This window comes from Convolutriloba macropyga, chromosome 2, assembly GCF_964194025.1.
Source record: "Convolutriloba macropyga chromosome 2, txConMacr16.3, whole genome shotgun sequence".
In the NCBI taxonomy this organism is placed as follows: domain Eukaryota; kingdom Metazoa; phylum Xenacoelomorpha; order Acoela; family Convolutidae; genus Convolutriloba; species Convolutriloba macropyga.
Window position 1 is genome coordinate 10154791 of NC_134469.1, and position 21068 is coordinate 10175858.

Genomic DNA, 21068 nt, shown 5'->3' on the forward strand with positions numbered 1-21068 from the left:
ATACTACATGAAACATTATTTAGAAACCACTTTAGCGAGCATGGTGGGGAAATGTATCAGATAATCGGTTGCAAAGGTGAACAAAACAGTGATTATTCAAAACAGGAGAACAAAACAGGATTATTCCATTCGAATTATACGTTTTTATATCTGTTTATATTTGTGCTTTCATATAACGTAAAGAAACATAAAAAGCTCTATTCAAAATTCAGACGTTACCATTAATTATTAATGAGAAAAACTTATTCGTTGCTGCAATATTGTTTGAGAATTATCTCAACGTTTTATTCGAAACAGTTTGAGAAAAAAAATCATGAATTGCAGAAAAATTACAAAATTGAGCAATATTTTTGTTTTGTTCTTTATTTCAGTGATGATTAAATCCGCTATTGTCATTATCGATGGAACAACTAAATTTTTTTCAGAAAAGAGCGAAAGTGGAGCGTTTAATTTGCGTTTAACTTTATTCAAAAGCAACTTCAAAGTTGTCAAAAATTATCTAAAACCTGTTTTAAGGCGGAGCAGACCAAATTTAAGCAACCGAATTTTGATCTTTTCAGAAGGGCGATCCGGTTCATCCATGCTTGGCGAAATTTTGTGCACTTTTGCGCCCCCTAGCGGCTGCTTTTACACATTCGAGCCTTTGTGGCCATTGGTCGAATCACCATTTGCAAATCAGCGTCAAGAGTTTCACCGCTACGGGTCAGAGGTTGCGGAAAATTTGATAAGCGACAGTTTGAACTGTAGTTTTGCGGATAATGAACACAAGTTTTTATTCGATATATGGCCTTTCAAAGATCGATCATTACCGTTTCACAATTTATCGAATAAAGACATTACCGATCGGAGGAGCAGCTTGAAAACGCTTGCGCGTTTATGTAGAAAATCGCAATTGAAGATTGTAAAAATTATAAGATTAAACTATTTTGGCGATCGCGAGGACATTATTTATAACTTACTGAGTATCTATCCAGATTTAATAGTTATTGGTTTGATAAGAGATCCAAGAGCTGTATACAACAGCAGGTATGAACTCTTGTTATTGTTTTTGTTAGAGAAAAACTTAACTTCGGACACTATATACCCCGCAAAACAAAATGCCACTCTGATTGATACATACGATCACTACAGAGTAGAAATGTAAACAAGGGGCTCGGTAATGTGTGTTTGCACATAATGTTCCGATCCCGCTCAACCACGTTTTTGAATTAATTGACCCCAAAATGAGGAAGAGATAGAAAACTTCAAATATTCTTTCATTTGAATATACTTAAATTCAACAACCTGACTTGAAACTTTCTATAAAAGTATGTGATTTTGTAGAGAGCATATAGGATTTGCTTTTCCTGAGATTCTTAAAAAGTATAAAAATAGGGCGAAGTAAAGAAAATTTTTTTGAAAACAATTATTTTCAGAGTCATGAAAGCCATTAGCTATACACTGAAATAACTGAATTCCTAAATTTATACCTCGACACAAAACCAGTGCAATCTTTCAATTTTCAGGATGTTTTACGACTAAAAAAGAACAAATACAGGCAGAAAAATACAGGCAACAAATACAGGCATCAAGAACAATCAAAATTTGCAAGAAAACGGTTTCGAAGCCTTTAAAGTTGTAAAAATTTCAAGAAACACTAAATAGAATCAATTGCACCTCATGTTCAACGCTAATAATGTGATATAAGACTTGTAAATAATGTGTCATTAGTTTGCAAAACAGGGGAAAAAACAAAAAAACGAACCCAAAAATTAGAAAACCTCCGAAAAAAGGTATGTAAACTCGTATTATAAAGGTTTATTTGTTAAAATAAAAATGAAGACTACCTTCAAAATCACTTGAAATGGAATGCAACCTCTCTCCTTGCTCAGAAAACGCTAAAAGGTGACATAGATAAGAGTAAAAATGGTTAATCTCAGAAACAAACTTTTTAAAGCATTTTTTTAAGATATACGTAATACCAGCCATAAACTTTCAACTTAATTTTTTATATAGAATGACTTTCTACTGCTTAAAAAATTAAATCAGACGGATATTCTTGTGACTAAGCAAAAAGACTACAAAGTAACCGTTAAAACAGTAAGAATTCAAAATTTCACGAACAACTTTAGTCAAATTGTGTAGAAGTCATAAAAACCATGAAATTTTTTGCTGAAACTATCTTTTATTTCACTGGGCTTCATTTGCTCGTACAATTGCTCTGTTAATAAATAAGCTGTGATTTGCTATTATTGCGGTCTGTAATTAACATAAAAAAGAAAAATTAGAAAAACATGAAAATGACAGCACCCCATTACAATCCGAACAATTTTTTAAACAAATGTACAATTCCATAATTACAACGGAGCTCGTCTTGCCATTGTTTTACGTCCTCAATTAAAACAGGGGGAAACTCAAGTATTGCGGAAACATCTATATTGACAAAAGGTCATCATAACAAAAATTAATTGATTCATTTTAGTTACTCAAGGAGTAAAATTTTTGAAAAATTATTGGTTATCAAACGAAGCAATTTATATTTTCTTTAAGAGCCTTTTAGAGCCTTAATGTTTATTTACTTAACTATAGGACTGCAAAATGTCTTCAATTGCTGGCAATGTCAAGAGTTTGCTGAAAATTTGCAAAAACTAATTGTTGTAATCTTTACTCAGAAAATTTAATTCACCGGACCTCTCTCATCTAAAATGGGACCTCTCATTAAGAGAACTTCTAAATTAAGACAGATTCGTCTGTAACGGGACACCAAAAAATTTTTAAAAAAACGTTTTAGAAGGAGAAAAAACCAAAATACGATCTCAAGTCTTTTCCTTTGAAAAATGATGCGAACAAAAATGGGCCGGGTATTGCTGCGCTGCTTTTTAAAAAGTCTTTGTTCCAGATGATTATTGCTTAATACGTGTTTTGGCACATTTTATTTCAAAAACACTTTTTTAGGAAACGAAGTAAAAACTGCCATTATCTGAGTAACCGAAGGTTGTGTCAGCAGTATTTTTATCTATGCTACCAGTCAATTTGGCTAAATGAGCATTTTTGATACATTTTTTCAGAGAAACTGAAAAATTTGTTAAAAGGCAGAATTTTCAAATACCTAAGCAACAATTTAGCCAAAACTGATGCTTAAGACAAATCAGCAACTCTTTTTAATCATGAAACTTAAAAATCAATGAGTATATCGATACAATTTTACTGTATTTTTTTAGCAAAAGTCGACAAAAATTTCACCAACAATTACGAAAAATGTGAACAAAACACTAGAATAGAGGCCAACGTTCACAAAACTTAAAACCTCCGTAACTCCTCAGCAAAAGTGAAATTCAAAAAAAAATCTTTTTAGTTTGAAAGTTGACAGGTTTTCTGATGACACTACTCATAACTCACAGTACGACGAATATAAGGATCGGCGTAAAATGACTGAACAAAAAACCAGTTGAGCATAGACTGAATTAACTGTACAAAATGCATTGATATCAATGAAATAAATTTTCGTATACTGAAGTGGGAAGTTGGAAAATAGACGAAAAAGACTATAGCGGTTCAGATTTTTCAGACAGTGATTCTGAAATGGGTAGGCCAGAAAAGACATTCAATCAAATAAACAGAACTGACGTTTTGATGATTATAAAAAATTATTAACATTGAATTGATCATACAGACTTCATAAATTTTATGAAGTTTGTTTCTACATAAAATTCAATGTCATCACAAAATTTCAAATGTCTATTAAAGCATCACCGGTAAAATGTAGTTATGCATTGACACTTCGCGATAACCCAAAGTTTGTCATTTAGTATAGAAATGAGCCAAAGAAACGCAGGTAGAAAGACGTATTTGCGAGCCCCATTTTATTGTTCTAGGCCTTGCCTCATCAGCCCTGCCCTAATTAGTTGCCGTAAATTTTTGTCCTTTCGTACTAACAATAACGTACATCAGACTATTTATCAAGTGATAGCCAGAAATTCATCATTTTGAATATTCAGTTCCCTATATACGTTAGAATATAATTCTTAGTCTTTTTCATTTTTGAGATCTTTGCCTATTGTACCCCTTAGTGCGTTATGCATCCCCCCGATACAGGGCACGTGCCATTCAGGAGTAATTCAGTTTTGAAAAAAAAATGCACATTTGTCATGGGGGTGCAAATAATATGCACACAAAACGCGCGGGGGCTTAAACGGAAAAACTCCAGGCTTTGTTCCCTGCACTCGCCCGCAACTGCACTCACTCCTTTTTTTGGGTGCACTAAGACTCTTTTTTTATTCTTCAAATATGTAAATTTAAGTTTATGACCACAACAAAAACGTTTGGTCAAATTTTTACATTTTCAAAATCGCCTCGTAAATATATCGATAGTTTGGTCTTTATACTTCAGTAGAAAAAATCCTAAAGCCTCTTATTTGTCTATCTATTGGAACACGTTCAAGCAGCTTGACCATTTCGATGCTTAGTTTGTCCTTAAAATTGTTTTTAGTTTTGTTTCTTTTCGGATCTCAATTGGTAAATTATTCCACTTCCTAGAACAATTTCTGGTCAGTGACCTGTCACTCCATTTGGATTGGCACTTATTCTTAGGAAACAACTGGACAGTTCTGAAAATTTTGGTCAATTCGTATTTTTCAAAAATCCTGAAAGAGGACTTTTTGGTTTCTCGACTGCTCTCATTATATCGTGAGAGGAGATCAAAAAATATAGGAAGACATTTTTTTTAATGAAAAGCTCTGCTGGTAAAATTTTGTCTTTCAAAAAAAATCTCTTGCACTGTCAAACTTTTTGCGCGGATAGCAAACCTTTATTCCCCAGTTTACTTGTCCATTAAATCTCTGAAGTGACATAACTGACAACGATTGGAAAAAATGCACTGAAATTGAGATGGGACAAAGCAAGTAATTTAAAAAGAGGGATTCTTGCTTTTAATGGTAGAGGATGTGCTACTAAGTAAATTGACCTAATAGCATTTGCCATTGTTGCTAACTTTTTGTTTAGCTGCATGTCAAAATTTAGATTGTTATCAATCATTATACCTAATTAACGACAAATTGTTTTTGGCTCTACGAAAATTCCAAAATAATGCAATTTTTTTCAATTTTTGATTCAATAGTTTATGAAAAAAAAACCTCAATTTCTGTTTTATTTTGAATTAAAGTTAGCATATTCGTCATATAACTGTCAGTATGTTCAAATACACTGCTACTTTTGTATAAAAGATTTTCATCTGATTTGAAATGACATAAAATAATGCTTTAGTCATCTGCAAACTGATAAACGTTCTCTCTTTATTCGTTTTTTCTGTGAATTCGTTGATATACATTATGAAAAATAAAGGTCCGAGAACCGTTCAATGAGGTACTCCGTGATTGATTGTTACTCAGATCGAATCATCAATGTTAGACAAAAACTATTCTAGCATTGCAATTGATTCCGTACTAAATCAATATTTTGTAATTTTTTCGAGATTATAAATTATGTTCTAGCAAATACAATCAAATCAGTAAGAGGGAATTTATCAGAAATATAGAAGCTTTGTGATCGGAATATTCTATAAATTCCCACCGTTTTGCAAAAAGGGGCTTTTCTGAAGCAGAATTATAGCAAAAGATATATTGGCTCATTAGAGATCAGCATTATCTCTAATGCATGCATGTATTATGTTAAGCATAATAGAATAAATTAAACAATACCAATAAATAAATAAAACAACGTTAAGCCTAAACAATGTTAAGCCTAATAGAATAAATTAAACAATACCATGCCATATAAAAGATTATAATATAAGGCGAAAAGAATCTCAAATAAAGAATCTTTGCATTAAGCGTGCTTCGCGATGACCGACACATAGTTTCCATATTTCATCACAGCGCATGAGAGGCTTGACTGCAAACAGCGGTCCGTAATTTCGTTTAATCTGATATAACGCTATCTAAGGTGGTGACGTACAACTATGCTGACGTAATACTATGCCGATTGTAAGAGCCCCGAAAATTTATTCACTGTGGCACCTGATAAATTGCCAAATCAATGAGATCACTTAAACAGAAATTAACGCAAAAATTCTTTCACAATGTAGTGGTGAGAATTCAGACTTTTTTCTATTTTGTTTAGAACAAGATAACCAGAGCAAGTTAAACTTAAAGCAAACAATGATAATTGCGGACCATAGCCATGCCTTAGCGGCCCGTAAGACTTGCTCTGAATCTATCTTAACCGAACTACTAATCAGCGTGCTTTTGGTTGCTTTAGAAATAAATTCCGCTATTATTTCATTGATAATTAATTGGTTTTGGCTGTTCGGGACTTCTAAAATCAGTTCCAGATTCGGTATTCTTAAACGTCGGCATAGTTGTACGTAATCATCTAAAATCTAGGCTCTCTAAAAATGTCCTAAAATTGTCGATAGCACAAAAGGGGAGGGCGATTCCCTACTAAGGACCACAGGGTACCAAATTGTAGAACAGATCTAGACAACACTAAACGGGCGAGGAGACCATTTTGTCATGAAGTCTGCTTATTTGAAGTTATGAAATTTTATTGAACATAACTCATCATATTCGTCCCGTAATCGATAAATAAAATCTCAGTAATCGTAAATAAAAAGTGCCGACTTGGCCAATCTTAGTTTTAAACATGAATTTCAACCCCGAGGATAAAAGCTTCTCAGCAGCTGTACAAAGATGATTTTGAGATACTGTTGAGAATTTCAAGCTGAATTTCTTGGCATGATATTGTTCGATAATAACCAAGAACCAAGTTTGAGCACTGAATCATTTTTAAGAGTAATTGATGATCACAGTATAGCTAGTAAAAACTTCAATTTTTACACAGATAGTAATATAATTTTCCAAGCTTGCTCTTTTTTTTTAATCAACACCTGTTGCGATAACAGCAGTTATTTAAACTGCCAGTGTTATAATTTTAATGCCCGATCGACACTGGAAAAACACTTCAGCATTAAACTACGAGTTTCTCGCACTCTTTTCTCGACACTGTTACTAAGTAAACAGTGGCGAGAAAAGAGTGTGAGAAACTCGTAGTCTGAGGATGGAATGAATATTATCACACGGTTGTTATCGCCACCGATAATTTATCCAACTCCGAGGCGAAGCCGAGGTGATATGATAACTTCGAGGGCGATAACAACCGTGTGATTATTTTTTTAATCAACACCTGCTGCGATCATTTCGAAATAGAACAAAGTTTCATTGGTTTCTCATTTTTATTTTTGTGGACAATTACATTTTCAAAGGTATGTGATATTTCTTTGGATCTGTTATTCGTTTTGCCCTCACGCACACCACCCCCCTGCCTTCTCCCACACACATACACACATACACACCCCCACACACACGCACACACACACACGCACACACACACAACCACACACACAAACACACACACACGCACACACAAACAAACACACACAGAAAGACACACACGCACGCTCACGCACGCACACACGTACACATGCACACATGCACCCAAGTACACACGCACACGCACACACACAGACACACACACACACACACACGCACACACACAAACATACACACTTACAAACACCGACACACGCGCACGTTCACGCACGCACACACGTACACACGCACACACACAGACATACACTCGCACACACATACACACTCACACACAGACACACAAAGACACACATGCACGCTCACGCACTCAGACACGTACGCAGCCCCCCCCCCCCCACACACACACAAACAAACTCACTCACACACGCACGCATGCACACACACACGCAAGCACGCACAAACACACACACCCAAACATACACACACGCACACACACACACTTGCACACCGCAGATAACACCACACACTCAACAGCACACCACACACACCACACTAACACACACCACATACGCGCACACACACACACCACACACACACCACACACACCACACGCACACAATGCACACACACACCACACACACACACACACACCGCAAATACGCCACCAACGCCACACACACAACACGCACGCATACACACACACCACAGAAAACACACTCACCAGTACACCACACAAACACCACACACAAACACACACATACAACACACACACACCACACACACACCGCACATACGCCTCCCACGCCACGCACACACACACACACACAACACGCACCACATACACCACTAACTTATTTTTAGACTACAAGTTTATCAAACTGTTTCCATCATTAGACTACGAGTTTCTCACACTCTTTTCTCGCCACTGTTTACTTAGTAACAGTGACGAGAAAAGAGTGTGAGAAACTCGTAGTCTAATGCTGAGGTGTTTTTCCAGTGTCGTTCGGGCATTAAAATTTATTACACTGGCAGTTTAATTAACTGCTGTTATCGCAACAGGTGTTGATTAAACAGTTTGATAAACTTGTAGTCTAAAAAAACGTGTGTGGGGTATGTGGTGCGTGTTGTGTGTGTGGCGTGGGTGGTGTATGTGCGGTGTGTGTGTGGTGTGTGTGTATGTGTTGTGTGTGTGGTGTTTGTGTGGTGTGTGTGTGTGTGGTGTGCGTGGCGTGTGTGATTGTGGTGTGTGTGAGTGGTGTACTGGTGAGTGTGTTATCTGTGGTGTGTGTATGCGTGTGTGTGTGCGTGTAAGTGTAAGTGTGTAAGTGGGTGTGTTTGTGTGGTGTGTGTATGTGTGTGGTAAGTGTGAGTGTGGTGTGTGTGTGTGTGTTATGCTGTCGAGTGTGTGATGTGCTATTTGTGGTGTGTAAGTGTGTGTTTGTGCGTGTGTGTGTTTGGGTTTATGTGTGTGTGTGTTTGTGTGTGGGTGCGTGCGTGTGTGAGTGCGTGACCGTGCGTGTGTGTCTCTGTGTGTGCGTGTGTATGTGTGCGTGTGTACGTGTGTGCGTGCGTGTGTGTCTCTCTGTGTGTGTTTGTGCGTGTGTGTGTGGGTGTGTATGTGTGTGGGAGAGGGGAGGGGTTGGGGTGCATGAGGGCAAAACGAATAAAAGGTCCAAAGAAATATCACTTACCTTTGAAAGTGTAATTGTCCACAAAAATAAAAATGAGAAACCAATGAAACTTTGTTCAATTTTGAAATGATCGCAGCAGGTGTTGATTAAAAAAATTATCACACGGTTGTTATCGCCCTCGAAGTTATCATAACACCTCGGCTTCGCCTCGGAGTTTGATAACTTCTCGGTGGCGATAACAACCGTGTGGAAATATTCATTAAATATTTTTACTTGTCACTTTTGAATCAGAATTTTTCCTGAATGATAACTTCCACCTTGCCAAAAAAAGAGAAGTTAAGACGAAAACCCGCCTACTCACCAATCCTAATGATTGGACAATAACTAGTGACACTTTGAGCAGCTAAAACTCCTGTAGGCTAAAAAGGAGAACTATTAAAAACGTGCATCAATAATATAGAGACTTAAATGAAAAATTTTAAAAAATAGCAAATTAGGGCTAGTAAAATTAGCACATTAGAGCCCGTTAGACCGCCAATCGCACTGAGAACATTTGCATTCTCCATTTTGATTGAATGATAGCTCGCTCTCTATCTCATTGAAAACTTTTCCTTGTTTTCAAATCATATGTGAACCTAAACATATATAAAGCATTAGGCCGAAAATAAAATTTTTTTAAGTACGACTTAGCCACATCGTTTTTTATGGTCTCTTATCAAGTCCCACATGCCACCGAGGCAAGGCAATGGCCAAGCGCTCTAAATCACCACAAGTAAAAACAATTTTAGCCGATTTTAGGTCAACAGAACGCTTTTTTGTTCAATCTCCGATGTAACGTTTTCAGCATTAATGTACGTCTGCTTGAAACCGCGTTGCCCACCTAGAGCTGGAGCTCCAGATGATAAATCAGTGAATTAATGCTGAATATGCTTTGATTCTAATTTTGCGAAAAAAACGCCAATGTCTGATTGTTTCAGGACCAGAACGAAAGGAATGCTATTCAAGTCATATAGAAAATGCTGTCAAGATACATACAAAGTGTTCAATACAAGTAAGTTCATTCGTTAAAATCTTGTTTGTATTCTTTGGTTATTTATTCACTCGAATTTTAGACCTCTTTAAAAATACGACTTAAATATGAATCATGTGAATGATCTAAACTTGCAAGTGTAAAGGTCGCAAAAGTTTGTGAAAGGGAGAAAAAAGTATGTATGACTTTGGACGCTTGTGTTGCCTGTTATTACCACCTCACCAAAGTTTAGTTGCCGCTTAATATTTAAAACTCCGACACATTCCAGCCCATTTAATATATTTTCTACCGTTTAATATAATGTTGTATACGCAAAACGAGAAAATGTGTGGAATTGATAAATCATGGGTCCTTAACCCCTAGTTAAGAGAGAAACTTGGCGTTTGAAATACTAATTAATTTGCAAAGTTTCGAGGCCGATCTTGAGCATATTTGATAAGTAAACAAAAGAAGCACACATGAAGTCGGTGTGAAATCTTATGTAAACAAAACACAATTAGCTTTGCAAAGTGATCAAGTTGTCAGAAATAGTCGGAATCAAACTCAGAGGTCATTAAACGGAAGAAACTAAGTATGGAAACACCAGGGAAAAAAATGGAACGGCTTGGGAAAAGCAATGATTTTTTAATGAATGAATTCCCCCGAGTCCCAAAATGCACCCCGAAAAGCCTTTTTTTGTATAATAAAAACGGGTATTTATTAACTATAAGTAGCTACAAGTTTGGGGGTTATTGTTTAAGGTTTCCAGTAAAGATATAATGGGTGTGTTTACTAGGAAAAATTAGTGCATAAAAAAGCAAACAAACAAAAGATATGCTTTGAAGGGTTTGTCGGCCAAATTTATTGTAATTTTCCAACTAAAAACATGTTTATTAGCCTCCAACGATTACCCACAGCAGGGGGAATACAAAGTAAAGACAGAGAAGTAAATTTGTTGTCACAAATCATACGGTGTGAAAAAACAAAGCTAATTATATGTGAAAGAAAAAGGAATTAGCAATAATTGGTTTTTCGAACGGCAGAAAAGAGACTTTTAATCGTTAAAAACTGACACTTTTATGATGTAATTGAGCAGGTATTTGGCTTCTGTGAACCAAACTAAACGAGTTAGGTTGCCTGACAAAATTAAGTAAAATAAAAAGATGGTTGAAGGGACAAGCATGAAGAAAAAAATGAGAATTAATTGAAAACTGTTTACTTATTTTTGCAATACATTGTTGGATACAAGCCCGGTAATCCTTATTAGGTGAACTAATTTGAGTATTATTTCAGTAGTGTTTTTGTATTTGTAGGAGAAAATTGGAAGAGATCTTGGGAACTAACGCATTTATTGGTTTGAGTTCTTATATTCAAATTTTGTCAGTCAGTTTGAATTCATCAGGGGATTTACGGTTAAATCAAAGTGTCTAGTTAAAATCAGAGCTCGGAAAAAGTAACACTACTATCGGTTTGGTAAATACACATTGTAGGAAATCATTGTTGTCAAGAAAAAGCGGTAACTAAAGTATTAGAGGTTGAAAAGGTCTAAACATTTGCAAAAGAGAATTTTTGGTGGAAAAAACGAGTTATGAAGTGAGTTCAATGTATGAGATGGGACTAATTATTGCCCTGAAGTGTTCTAGAGAATAGATTGATAAGTCCAAAAGAGCACAATGGCTGTTTGAAGGAATTTCTGATAGAGAGAAACTCAAAATTTGCAAAACCAAGCGTCCATATTTTTGCGACCCCCCCCCCCCCGCAAGTCCTGAAAACCCTACTTCCTCAAGTCTGATCACCATGAAATTTTAACTGATCACTCCCAGGGCAATTCCCTACACGTTGAAAAAAACAACGGGCTTTTTCCGGTACCCGAAACCGCTCTTTTGGCATTTAAAGTAAACAAAGAAAAAGGCAGAAAGAACTATGTTTTCCCTGATTTTTAAATGATTGACAGATCATTAAAACAGAAAATTCTCAGAACCACAGGGAGCAAACGTATTCTTGGGTTAAATCAGGCAAGTTTTAGCAACATGAAAAAGGATAAAACAGAGTGTATGTACTTGTATAAGAACTCTTGAACATAAGTTGAATATAAGTTTTGTTGCATCTTGAACTTATCAAAGCGAGTTGTTCACAAATTTCCGGTCATTTTAGGCAAACATTTACTTTAGATAAACTACAGCGCATAGACAATATCCTACGCCCACTATTGCACTTATACGTTAGGTCAAAGTGTTCGAAAAGGAACGACACGTTACGTTTTGCTGATAAAAACTGATAAGGTTGAGTACCCTTAAGAACAAGAAAAACCATCAGACGCGAGAGAGCGAGCCTGAGAGAAAGACTGACGAGGCTGAGAAACAGCAGTTCGTCAGTAAAAGCGTGAGAGAGAAAGCTCAAGTGGAGCAGTTGATTCTCAGAGGGAGAAAATTGTAGTTGTTTAGTGAGTTATTTGCGAAAGAACATAGTTTGGCAGTTGCAGTGAGTGAAACTGCAACGTTTTTCAAAATTGTTGATTGCGAAGATTATAAGTTTCTGGCCAGTAACATAGCTACTGGGAGGCAGAACTTATTTCAGTTATCGGTGAAAAGAAGTAGAGTGACGGATTTGTGGATACTTGCGGAGAGATTGATTGAATTGGTTTGATTTAGTGTGGATCATTAATTAGTTTTGATGGAAAAAATCCTTTTGATTGTTGAACTTACTCAATTAACTGTCTCTGGCTATAACATTATTTGTTGCTGGTATTACATATTTTGATTATTAATTCAATTATCTAGAGGGAAGTTTTCAGCAGCCGAAAGAGCAACAATTTTTGGGGACAACACAGTACACTCCTTACAACAAGAGGAACTACCAAACAAATTTTTCGGAATTTTGATAGAGTTTTGGGCGCTAGCCAGTCCCCAGCTAGAAGCCTTCTAACGACAAAAATACAAAATTCTACAGTGGCGCTCCTGGGTGGGCTCTCTTGTTAAAAAGGGAGTTATTCAGAAGGTTTGAAAACGAGTGTGAAGAGAGAGTTCTGATAGACTTGCAACAAGTGCTCAAAGCTGCCGACTTCCGACGCAGAGCAAGTCGAGGAACACGTTAACGTTAACGATAGTCAGAACGAGATTACAAGTTTTGTGGAAAGGAGGAGATCGAGAGAATTTGAGCAACAGAGACAGATATTTCCAGGAGAGGGTAATTTTGGAAGACAGTCAGTGATTTTTCTCGGGACGAGGATCCTAACTCAGCGTAGTGGTGGAAGCACCCGAGCAGATAGATTGAGGAGCTTACTCAGACAGAGACGAGAAGAAGAGCCGAATAGAATAGCAGCAGAAATTGAAGCCTCAGAGGAGCATTCAGAGTGAAGCATTTCGGAGAACAATGTCAGGTTTCGGATTAATAAAACAGTTTCCTTCGCCTGGATATGAAGTTTGGGAGGACTGGCGTGAGTATTATTTAGATGTATGTGAAATTTTTTTGTGGTCAGAAGAAGAGGTGAAGAGGTTTCTACCAGACAAGTTGTGTTGTTGGGCTCTTGATGCTTTAAATTATTTGCCGCGTGGATTTTGGAAAACCGATCAAAGAAATCGTGCTTGGACTCTTCAAGAAACTTTGTACTTCTTTGATCTGAGACTGTCCGATAACCCACAGTTTTATGAGGATGCGTTTGAGAGATACTTGATAGAGAAAGAGGAATATGAGGAAGCGGTTTTACAGTGTGAAATTGAAAGGCCAGTTTTTCAAAGTGACGTTGTTGACGGAGAGGAGTTACAGCGCCAAGAGCGGACTCCAACATCAGACAAAAAGAAAGACGTTCGAGTGAAAACCGATATTATTGTCAAATCATCAGTGATGACCAAAAAGCCAGCAAAGATTTCTTCGACTAAACGTTGGTCTGCCATAAAAGCTGTTGGTTTTGGGGTAAAAGCAGTGCTGGAAGAGAACCCGAAGTTCAGAGACGGTACGAAAAGAAGCTTTTCAAAATTGGCTGACAGTTTGTCTGGTGTGGAGATTGTTGCTGATTCGAATGTCATTGGTGGCATTCGCAACTTCAATTTTTACGGAGAGATGGAGGAGCAGATTACGACAAAGACAATATCTGAAGATGAACAGTTCAAGAAAATGATGGATCGATGCATTGCACGGTGGGACAATAGTGAGAAGATGAAAATTGCAGAGCAGAGGAACGAAGCACTCGAGGAAATTGTTTTCCGTGAGTTGGGGGATGATGCAATTTTTATTCACGACGATTTTAGTGATGATGACAGCTTCTTTGAAAGTGATGATGAAGACAAGGTTTATTGCATGGACGATGATGTGTTCCTACCAAACATTCGTGGGCAGCACAGTAGTTCTGGTTCTTTGGCGTCGACACCAGGAAACGAATTGACAGTTGGAAAGAGGTGCTCCAAAAGTTTGATAACTCTTGAAGAAATCTCGTCCGGTCCTGGCGTGCCGTGGCACTTTGGCAAATGGATAGATGTTGGAGAAACAGCTATGCCGCATTTTAGTGTTGCTCAAAAAGGTGAATTGGCCACAGCAGCAGAAAATATTTTTAGTGGAATTTTGATTGCTAATAGTTCACGCCAGGGTATAGTCAGTACTGGGTCGCATCACTTTGACCACATTAGTGTGACCCGAACGTCTGAGGATAACTCTGAGAAATTACAAGGGAGTTTTGTATCTTTCCCAACAGACGGTGCCGATTGCGAAGCGACTAAAAGTTGTGGTAGCAAGGCTGCAAAAGCAAACACGGATGGATTTCTAGAAGAAGGCAAAGAAGAAAAATCGACTACACCAGCAAAATCCGGTGAAAATTATTTCTCCAAGATTTGGAAAGAAAACGAAGTTGATGAAAAAGTCAAATTTGAAAACGAGGACTCAAAAAGAAACGCAACTGTTGGAGGCAGCGGTGATACTATACAGGAAGATGAACTTGTTTTTGAAACTTTGCGTCAGCAGCTAGCGCCTGAAAATTTCAAAATGTTGGAGAATCGGAGCTTCGATGCAGAAATTGCAGTGGCTGATGAATCAGTTTTTGGTGATGTTCTTGAACATTCAACTGCTGAAGAATTAGTAAAGTCTTACGCCTTCATTAATGAGCAAGATGGAAGTGGTGATGGCTCGGGTGATGTGGTTTGTGGTTTAGTTCAGATGAAGTTGGAAGAGCCAGATCGCAAGAAAAAATGTTCGTTAAGCTCGGAGACTCAATTACTCCAGTCGGATGAGAAAAAGTTGGAACTGAGTTTCTCCTATGCTGCCAATGATGGGACTCCTCAGAACCATCAGTTTGAAAGAAGCGCAGTTGAGCAGTCACTGATGTTGGGGCAAGGCAGTGTTTCTACTCCAGAAGAAATCTTATTCCGAAAATATTCAACTAGCGAATCAGATTGTGAAGTGTTGCAAATCCAGAAGGGAAAGTTTGGTGACGACAAGTCAGTGTCGCTTTCAAAGGAAATTGATCTGGAGCTGAAATTGCTAATTGACGGAGAAAACAGTTTTCCGTTTGATTTTGGAGAGAATGTAGTGCCAGTACAATTCGAGAGTTCTTTTTCGAAGCAAGATAATAAACGGGAGCAGTCCTCGGATTTTGAAGTCAAGAAAGCAGTGAAAACCGGTCTAAAACAGTTTTCAATGGGCGTATTTGGCCGAGAAGAGATAGTACAAAATAAGAGGGAGGTGTCGTATAGTTCTTCTCCGAACTTGTTGAGGGCGAGTGACGATCAGAGAAGCGTGGATTTGGAGTACCCTGAGTTGTACAAGCTGTTGTTTAGAAAACAAAAAGTCAGTCGAAAGGAGAAGTGGAACAAACTGAAAACGGGATGTTATTCGTCCAGGGGATTCTTGCGCAAACGAATGAAAAAGTCGAAGAATGAGAATGGAGGCGGTCATCCATTCAAGCATCGGAGGAAGAAAGTAGAGTTGACAAAGTTGGTAAAGTTGAACTGTCTTTGGTGAGAACTAGTTAGTCAAATCTGCAGCTTTTACGAATGTGAGTTATTATGCCGTACATTAAATTAGAAGCTCATAATAGAATCAATAAGTCTGCTGTTAATACTCAAGTGCATATGCTCTAAAGAAAAAAAAAACTATTGGAAAAATATGGCCTGTTGGATTGCAATGTTCGGAATTGGGTTAAAATTAGACAGAGTTGGGGTTTTTTGTACAGGATTATTTTGATGGTGAGCTTCTTTTTGGCCAGTTTTTGTGTTCAAAACGATTGGTTGACTGAGGGACTCATATATATGATCATGCTTATATCTTCTAGTTATTATCTAACCACTAATCGGTGCTCTGGGCATTTCCTAATATTCATTTACTTGGAGCTCTATTTAAATGGTTCACACTAACTTAGGTTCACTATTTTACTGAGAAACGCTCTGTGCAAAGGAGAGGGTGTGCTAGTCCTCAGTGAACAACGGATTTTTATTATTCGGGAGAATAATAGTCTAGAAGGGAGGAGTGTGGAATTGATAAATCATGGGTCCTTAACCCCTAGTTAAGAGAGAAACTTGGCGTTTGAAATACTAATTAATTTGCAAAGTTTCGAGGCCGATCTTGAGCATATTTGATAAGTAAACAAAAGAAGCACACATGAAGTCGGTGTGAAATCTTATGTAAACAAAACACAATTAGCTTTGCAAAGTGATCAAGTTGTCAGAAATAGTCGGAATCAAACTCAGAGGTCATTAAACGGAAGAAACTAAGTATGGAAACACCAGGGAAAAAAATGGAACGGCTTGGGAAAAGCAATGATTTTTTAATGAATGAATTCCCCCGAGTCCCAAAATGCACCCCGAAAAGCCTTTTTTTGTATAATAAAAACGGGTATTTATTAACTATAAGTAGCTACAAGTTTGGGGGTTATTGTTTAAGGTTTCCAGTAAAGATATAATGGGTGTGTTTACTAGGAAAAATTAGTGCATAAAAAAGCAAACAAACAAAAGATATGCTTTGAAGGGTTTGTCGGCCAAATTTATTGTAATTTTCCAACTAAAAACATGTTTATTAGCCTCCAACGATTACCCACAGCAGGGGGAATACAAAGTAAAGACAGAGAAGTAAATTTGTTGTCACAAATCATACGGTGTGAAAAAACAAAGCTAATTATATGTGAAAGAAAAAGGAATTAGCAATAATTGGTTTTTCGAACGGCAGAAAAGAGACTTTTAATCGTTAAAAACTGACACTTTTATGATGTAATTGAGCAGGTATTTGGCTTCTGTGAACCAAACTAAACGAGTTAGGTTGCCTGACAAAATTAAGTAAAATAAAAAGATGGTTGAAGGGACAAGCATGAAGAAAAAAAATGAGAATTAATTGAAAACTGTTTACTTATTTTTGCAATACATTGTTGGATACAAGCCCGGTAATCCTTATTAGGTGAACTAATTTGAGTATTATTTCAGTAGTGTTTTTGTATTTGTAGGAGAAAATTGGAAGAGATCTTGGGAACTAACGCATTTATTGGTTTGAGTTCTTATATTCAAATTTTGTCAGTCAGTTTGAATTCATCAGGGGATTTACGGTTAAATCAAAGTGTCTAGTTAAAATCAGAGCTCGGAAAAAGTAACACTACTATCGGTTTGGTAAATACACATTGTAGGAAATCATTGTTGTCAAGAAAAAGCGGTAACTAAAGTATTAGAGGTTGAAAAGGTCTAAACATTTGCAAAAGAGAATTTTTGGAGGAAAAAACGAGTTATGAAGTGAGTTCAATGTATGAGATGGGACTAATTATTGCCCTGAAGTGTTCTAGAGAATAGATTGATAAGTCCAAAAGAGCACAATGGCTGTTTGAAGGACTTTCTGATAGAGAGAAACTCAAAATTTGCAAAACCAAGCGTCCATATTTTTGCGACCCCCCCCGCAAGTCCTGAAAACCCTACTTCCTCAAGTCTGATCACCATGAAATTTTAACTGATCACTCCCAGGGCAATTCCCTACACGTTGAGAAAAACAACGGGCTTTTTCCGGTACCCGAAACAGCTCTTTTGGCATTTAAAGTAAACAAAGAAAAAGGCAGAAAGAACTATGTTTTCCCTGATTTTTAAATGATTGACAGATCATTAAAACAGAAAATTCTCAGAACCACAGGGAGCAAACGTATTCTTGGGTTAAATCAGGCAAGTTTTAGCAACATGAAAAAGGATAAAACAGAGTGTATGTACTTGTATAAGAACTCTTGAACATAAGTTGAATATAAGTTTTGTTGCATCTTGAACTTATCAAAGCGAGTTGTTCACAAATTTCCGGTCATTTTAGGCAAACATTTACTTTAGATAAACTACAGCGCATAGACAATATCCTACGCCCAATATTGCACTTATACGTTAGGTCAAAGTGTTCGAAAAGGAACGACACGTTACGTTTTGCTGATAAAAACTGATAAGGTTGAGTACCCTTAAGAACAAGAAAAACCATCAGACGCGAGAGAGCGAGCCTGAGAGAAAGACTGACGAGGCTGAGAAACAGCAGTTCGTCAGTAAAAGCGTGAGAGAGAAAGCTCAAGTGGAGCAGTTGATTCTCAGAGGGAGAAAATTGTAGTTGTTTAGTGAGTTATTTGCGAAAGAACATAGTTTGGCAGTTGCAGTGAGTGAAACTGCAACGTTTTTCAAAATTGTTGATTGCGAAGATTATAAGTTTCTGGCCAGTAACATAGCTACTGGGAGGCAGAACTTATTTCAGTTATCGGTGAAAAGAAGTAGAGTGACGGATTTGTGGATACTTGCGGAGAGATTGATTGAATTGGTTTGATTTAGTGTGGATCATTAATTAGTTTTGATAGAAAAAATCCTTTTGATTGTTGAACTTACTCAATTAACTGTCTCTGTCTATAACATTATTTGTTGCTGGTATTACATATTTTGATTATTAATTCAATTATCTAGAGGGAAGTTTTCAGCAGCCGAAAGAGCAACAATTTTTGGGGACAACACAGTACACTCCTTACAACAAGAGGAACTACCAAACAAATCTTTCGGAATTTTGATAGAGTTTTGGGCGCTAGCCAGTCCCCAGCTAGAAGCCTTCTAACGACAAAAATACAAAATTCTACAAAATGTTAGACTATAGACGTGAATTTAACCCCAAAACATTTTTTTTGCGCAAGCCACGTATTTGTATTTAAGCAAACTGATACATAAAGTTTAAATGGAGGAATCACAGCTTCAGAATAAGTTTTATTGCTCATTTTACTTAAATTGTCGGTTAATTTTCTCATTTTTTGGTTGTCGGCTAAACACCCTGTCGGCCAATACGGCGGCCACCCAGTTTAACATAGTATGCGCATACGTGGAAAGTTATTGGTCGTCTCTGATTAGATAATAAATAAATCGGTTATTTCCTATTCAAGAATGGCACCTTATGCAAAAAGGGGCAATTGTTGAAAAGATCCAAGGCATCAAATAAGAACATGGAAATAATATTTTACATATAAATTTGAATGAAACTTCTATTTACCACAATCTTTGAATTTTTTAGATCCAAGAATCTGGTTGATCAAGTTAATTTACCGGGCAAACTATTGTAAGAATGAATTCAATTTACTCGGTCTGTAGGCTAGCAAAGAAAAATAAGCAGGGCGTTAATATTGGGGCATAATTCAAATTTTAAGTGGGCAAACACTTCAGCTATATAGGGCTGGGGGCTTAATTTTTTGATGATTTCAAAATAAGAGTCTCAGGAATTTTTTCGAACAAATTTTCAGTCTGGGTTATAAAGTTCCTAGCTTAATTTTGGGTTTATGTGAACCGTACTCGGGTCCATTGTCGGCTAAATTAGGCTAATAATAACCAAGGCATAATCAATTCCACCACCTTTCTCTCAAAAAAAGATTGTGTAGTTTTTAGATTTTTATATTAAAAATCTTGGCTATTTTTGCTTCCTAATAAGTGACAGCTTTCTTCGTTACTTGTAAAGCAGACCCAAAGGCTATTTTTACAACCGTAAGCGTTAAGGTGAGAGTGGTACTTATTTCTGCGCGTGAAGTAGACATACCTAGCATTTTATTACTATCACTAACCGACTCAGCCTTGAGCTAAAAAGACTTGAATTGTGATGACAGTATAATAATAATATGCCATAGTCATACAATTACGTAAATACAGGTATCTAAAGGACACCCGTACTGAGAATTAGCTATTTAAAACTAATTACAGAATTCTGAGTATCTGATGGTAAGTTCATTTTACTCATGGAATAGATTTCCGTCTGCTGCACTTCTATTTCCAACGAGGAGAAATTTTTTTCTGCAATTTTTAGTGGTGTATTTTAGCGCTGCATCGGTTTTACTTGCCATCTATACATTTTCGGTTGGCATTTATAATATAATATAATAATACGATATAAAATTTATAAACTTATATATCATTTCTTTTTTTGTTTTCAGTTGAGCATCTGAAACACACTCATTTCTCAAAACGAGTTTTTGTGCTGAAGTACGAAGACATTGCATTACACCCTTTTGAAACAATCCAGAACATCTCAAACTTTCTCAAGTTTGGACAGTTATCGTCCAGAACCAAAAGCTGGATAAACTCAAACATGATGTTCAACAGTTCGAGAAACTTATCAAGAACAGAAATCAGTAATTCATCTGAAAATGGATACAGCACCAAAATGAAGAACTCAATTGACCATGTCAAAACGTGGGACAATTTTGAGTTATATCAGCAATCATCAACATGTCAAAATGTGTTGAATTATCTAAACTATTCACAAAATTATGATAAAGATAAATTATGAACATTTATATATTTGTTCACGCCGTGAAGAAATGAGTTGAAGGTGAACACAAACTAAGCCGAAGTTAAAGTAAACCGACATACAAGCAAGTCGAATGTTATTTAAGTTGTGTAATCTTTCAGAAATATTACATTGTTAACCATTACAATCAAGACAGCGGAAGTATTTGAAATTTAAAAATGTATTCCCGTGGACCTGAGAAAAAAAAAGGTTTAATTTAGAGATCTAGTGATTTTTTAGAGATCAAGTGAATGCGAGCACCTGCGGACCGCTGTCAATGCCCATGCCTCTCATCCGCTCTGGGCTGTAGTCCGGAAATCGCGGGCCGAAGCGCGCCCACCGCCCCATCAGGGTCAAATTATAACACGGCAATGCCAAAATTCTTGG

At 36.9% G+C, this 21068-nt stretch overlaps 1 protein-coding gene across 1 annotated transcript; it reads left to right on the forward strand.

Annotated features, from left to right (window-relative positions):
• The first annotated feature begins 291 nt into the window (after positions 1-291).
• Positions 292-20735, forward strand: LOC142335111 (carbohydrate sulfotransferase 3-like). Its single transcript, XM_075383466.1, has 3 exons — positions 292-1026; positions 9913-9986; positions 20326-20735. Exons 1-3 carry the CDS (start codon positions 314-316, stop codon positions 20679-20681), a joined length of 1143 nt encoding a protein of 380 aa, XP_075239581.1. The 5' UTR covers positions 292-313; the 3' UTR covers positions 20682-20735.
• The last annotated feature ends 333 nt before the right edge of the window (positions 20736-21068 follow it).

Excerpts from the sequence above, each read along its gene's own strand:
- LOC142335111 (XM_075383466.1), top strand. The coding sequence starts at position 314 with ATGAATTGCAGAAAAATTACAAAATTGAGCAATATTTTTGTTTTGTTC. Across the intron at positions 1,027-9,912 it reads AGAGCTGTATACAACAGCAG|GACCAGAACGAAAGGAATGC; the intron begins GTATGAACTCTT and ends TGATTGTTTCAG. Across the intron at positions 9,987-20,325 it reads ATACAAAGTGTTCAATACAA|TTGAGCATCTGAAACACACT; the intron begins GTAAGTTCATTC and ends TTTTGTTTTCAG.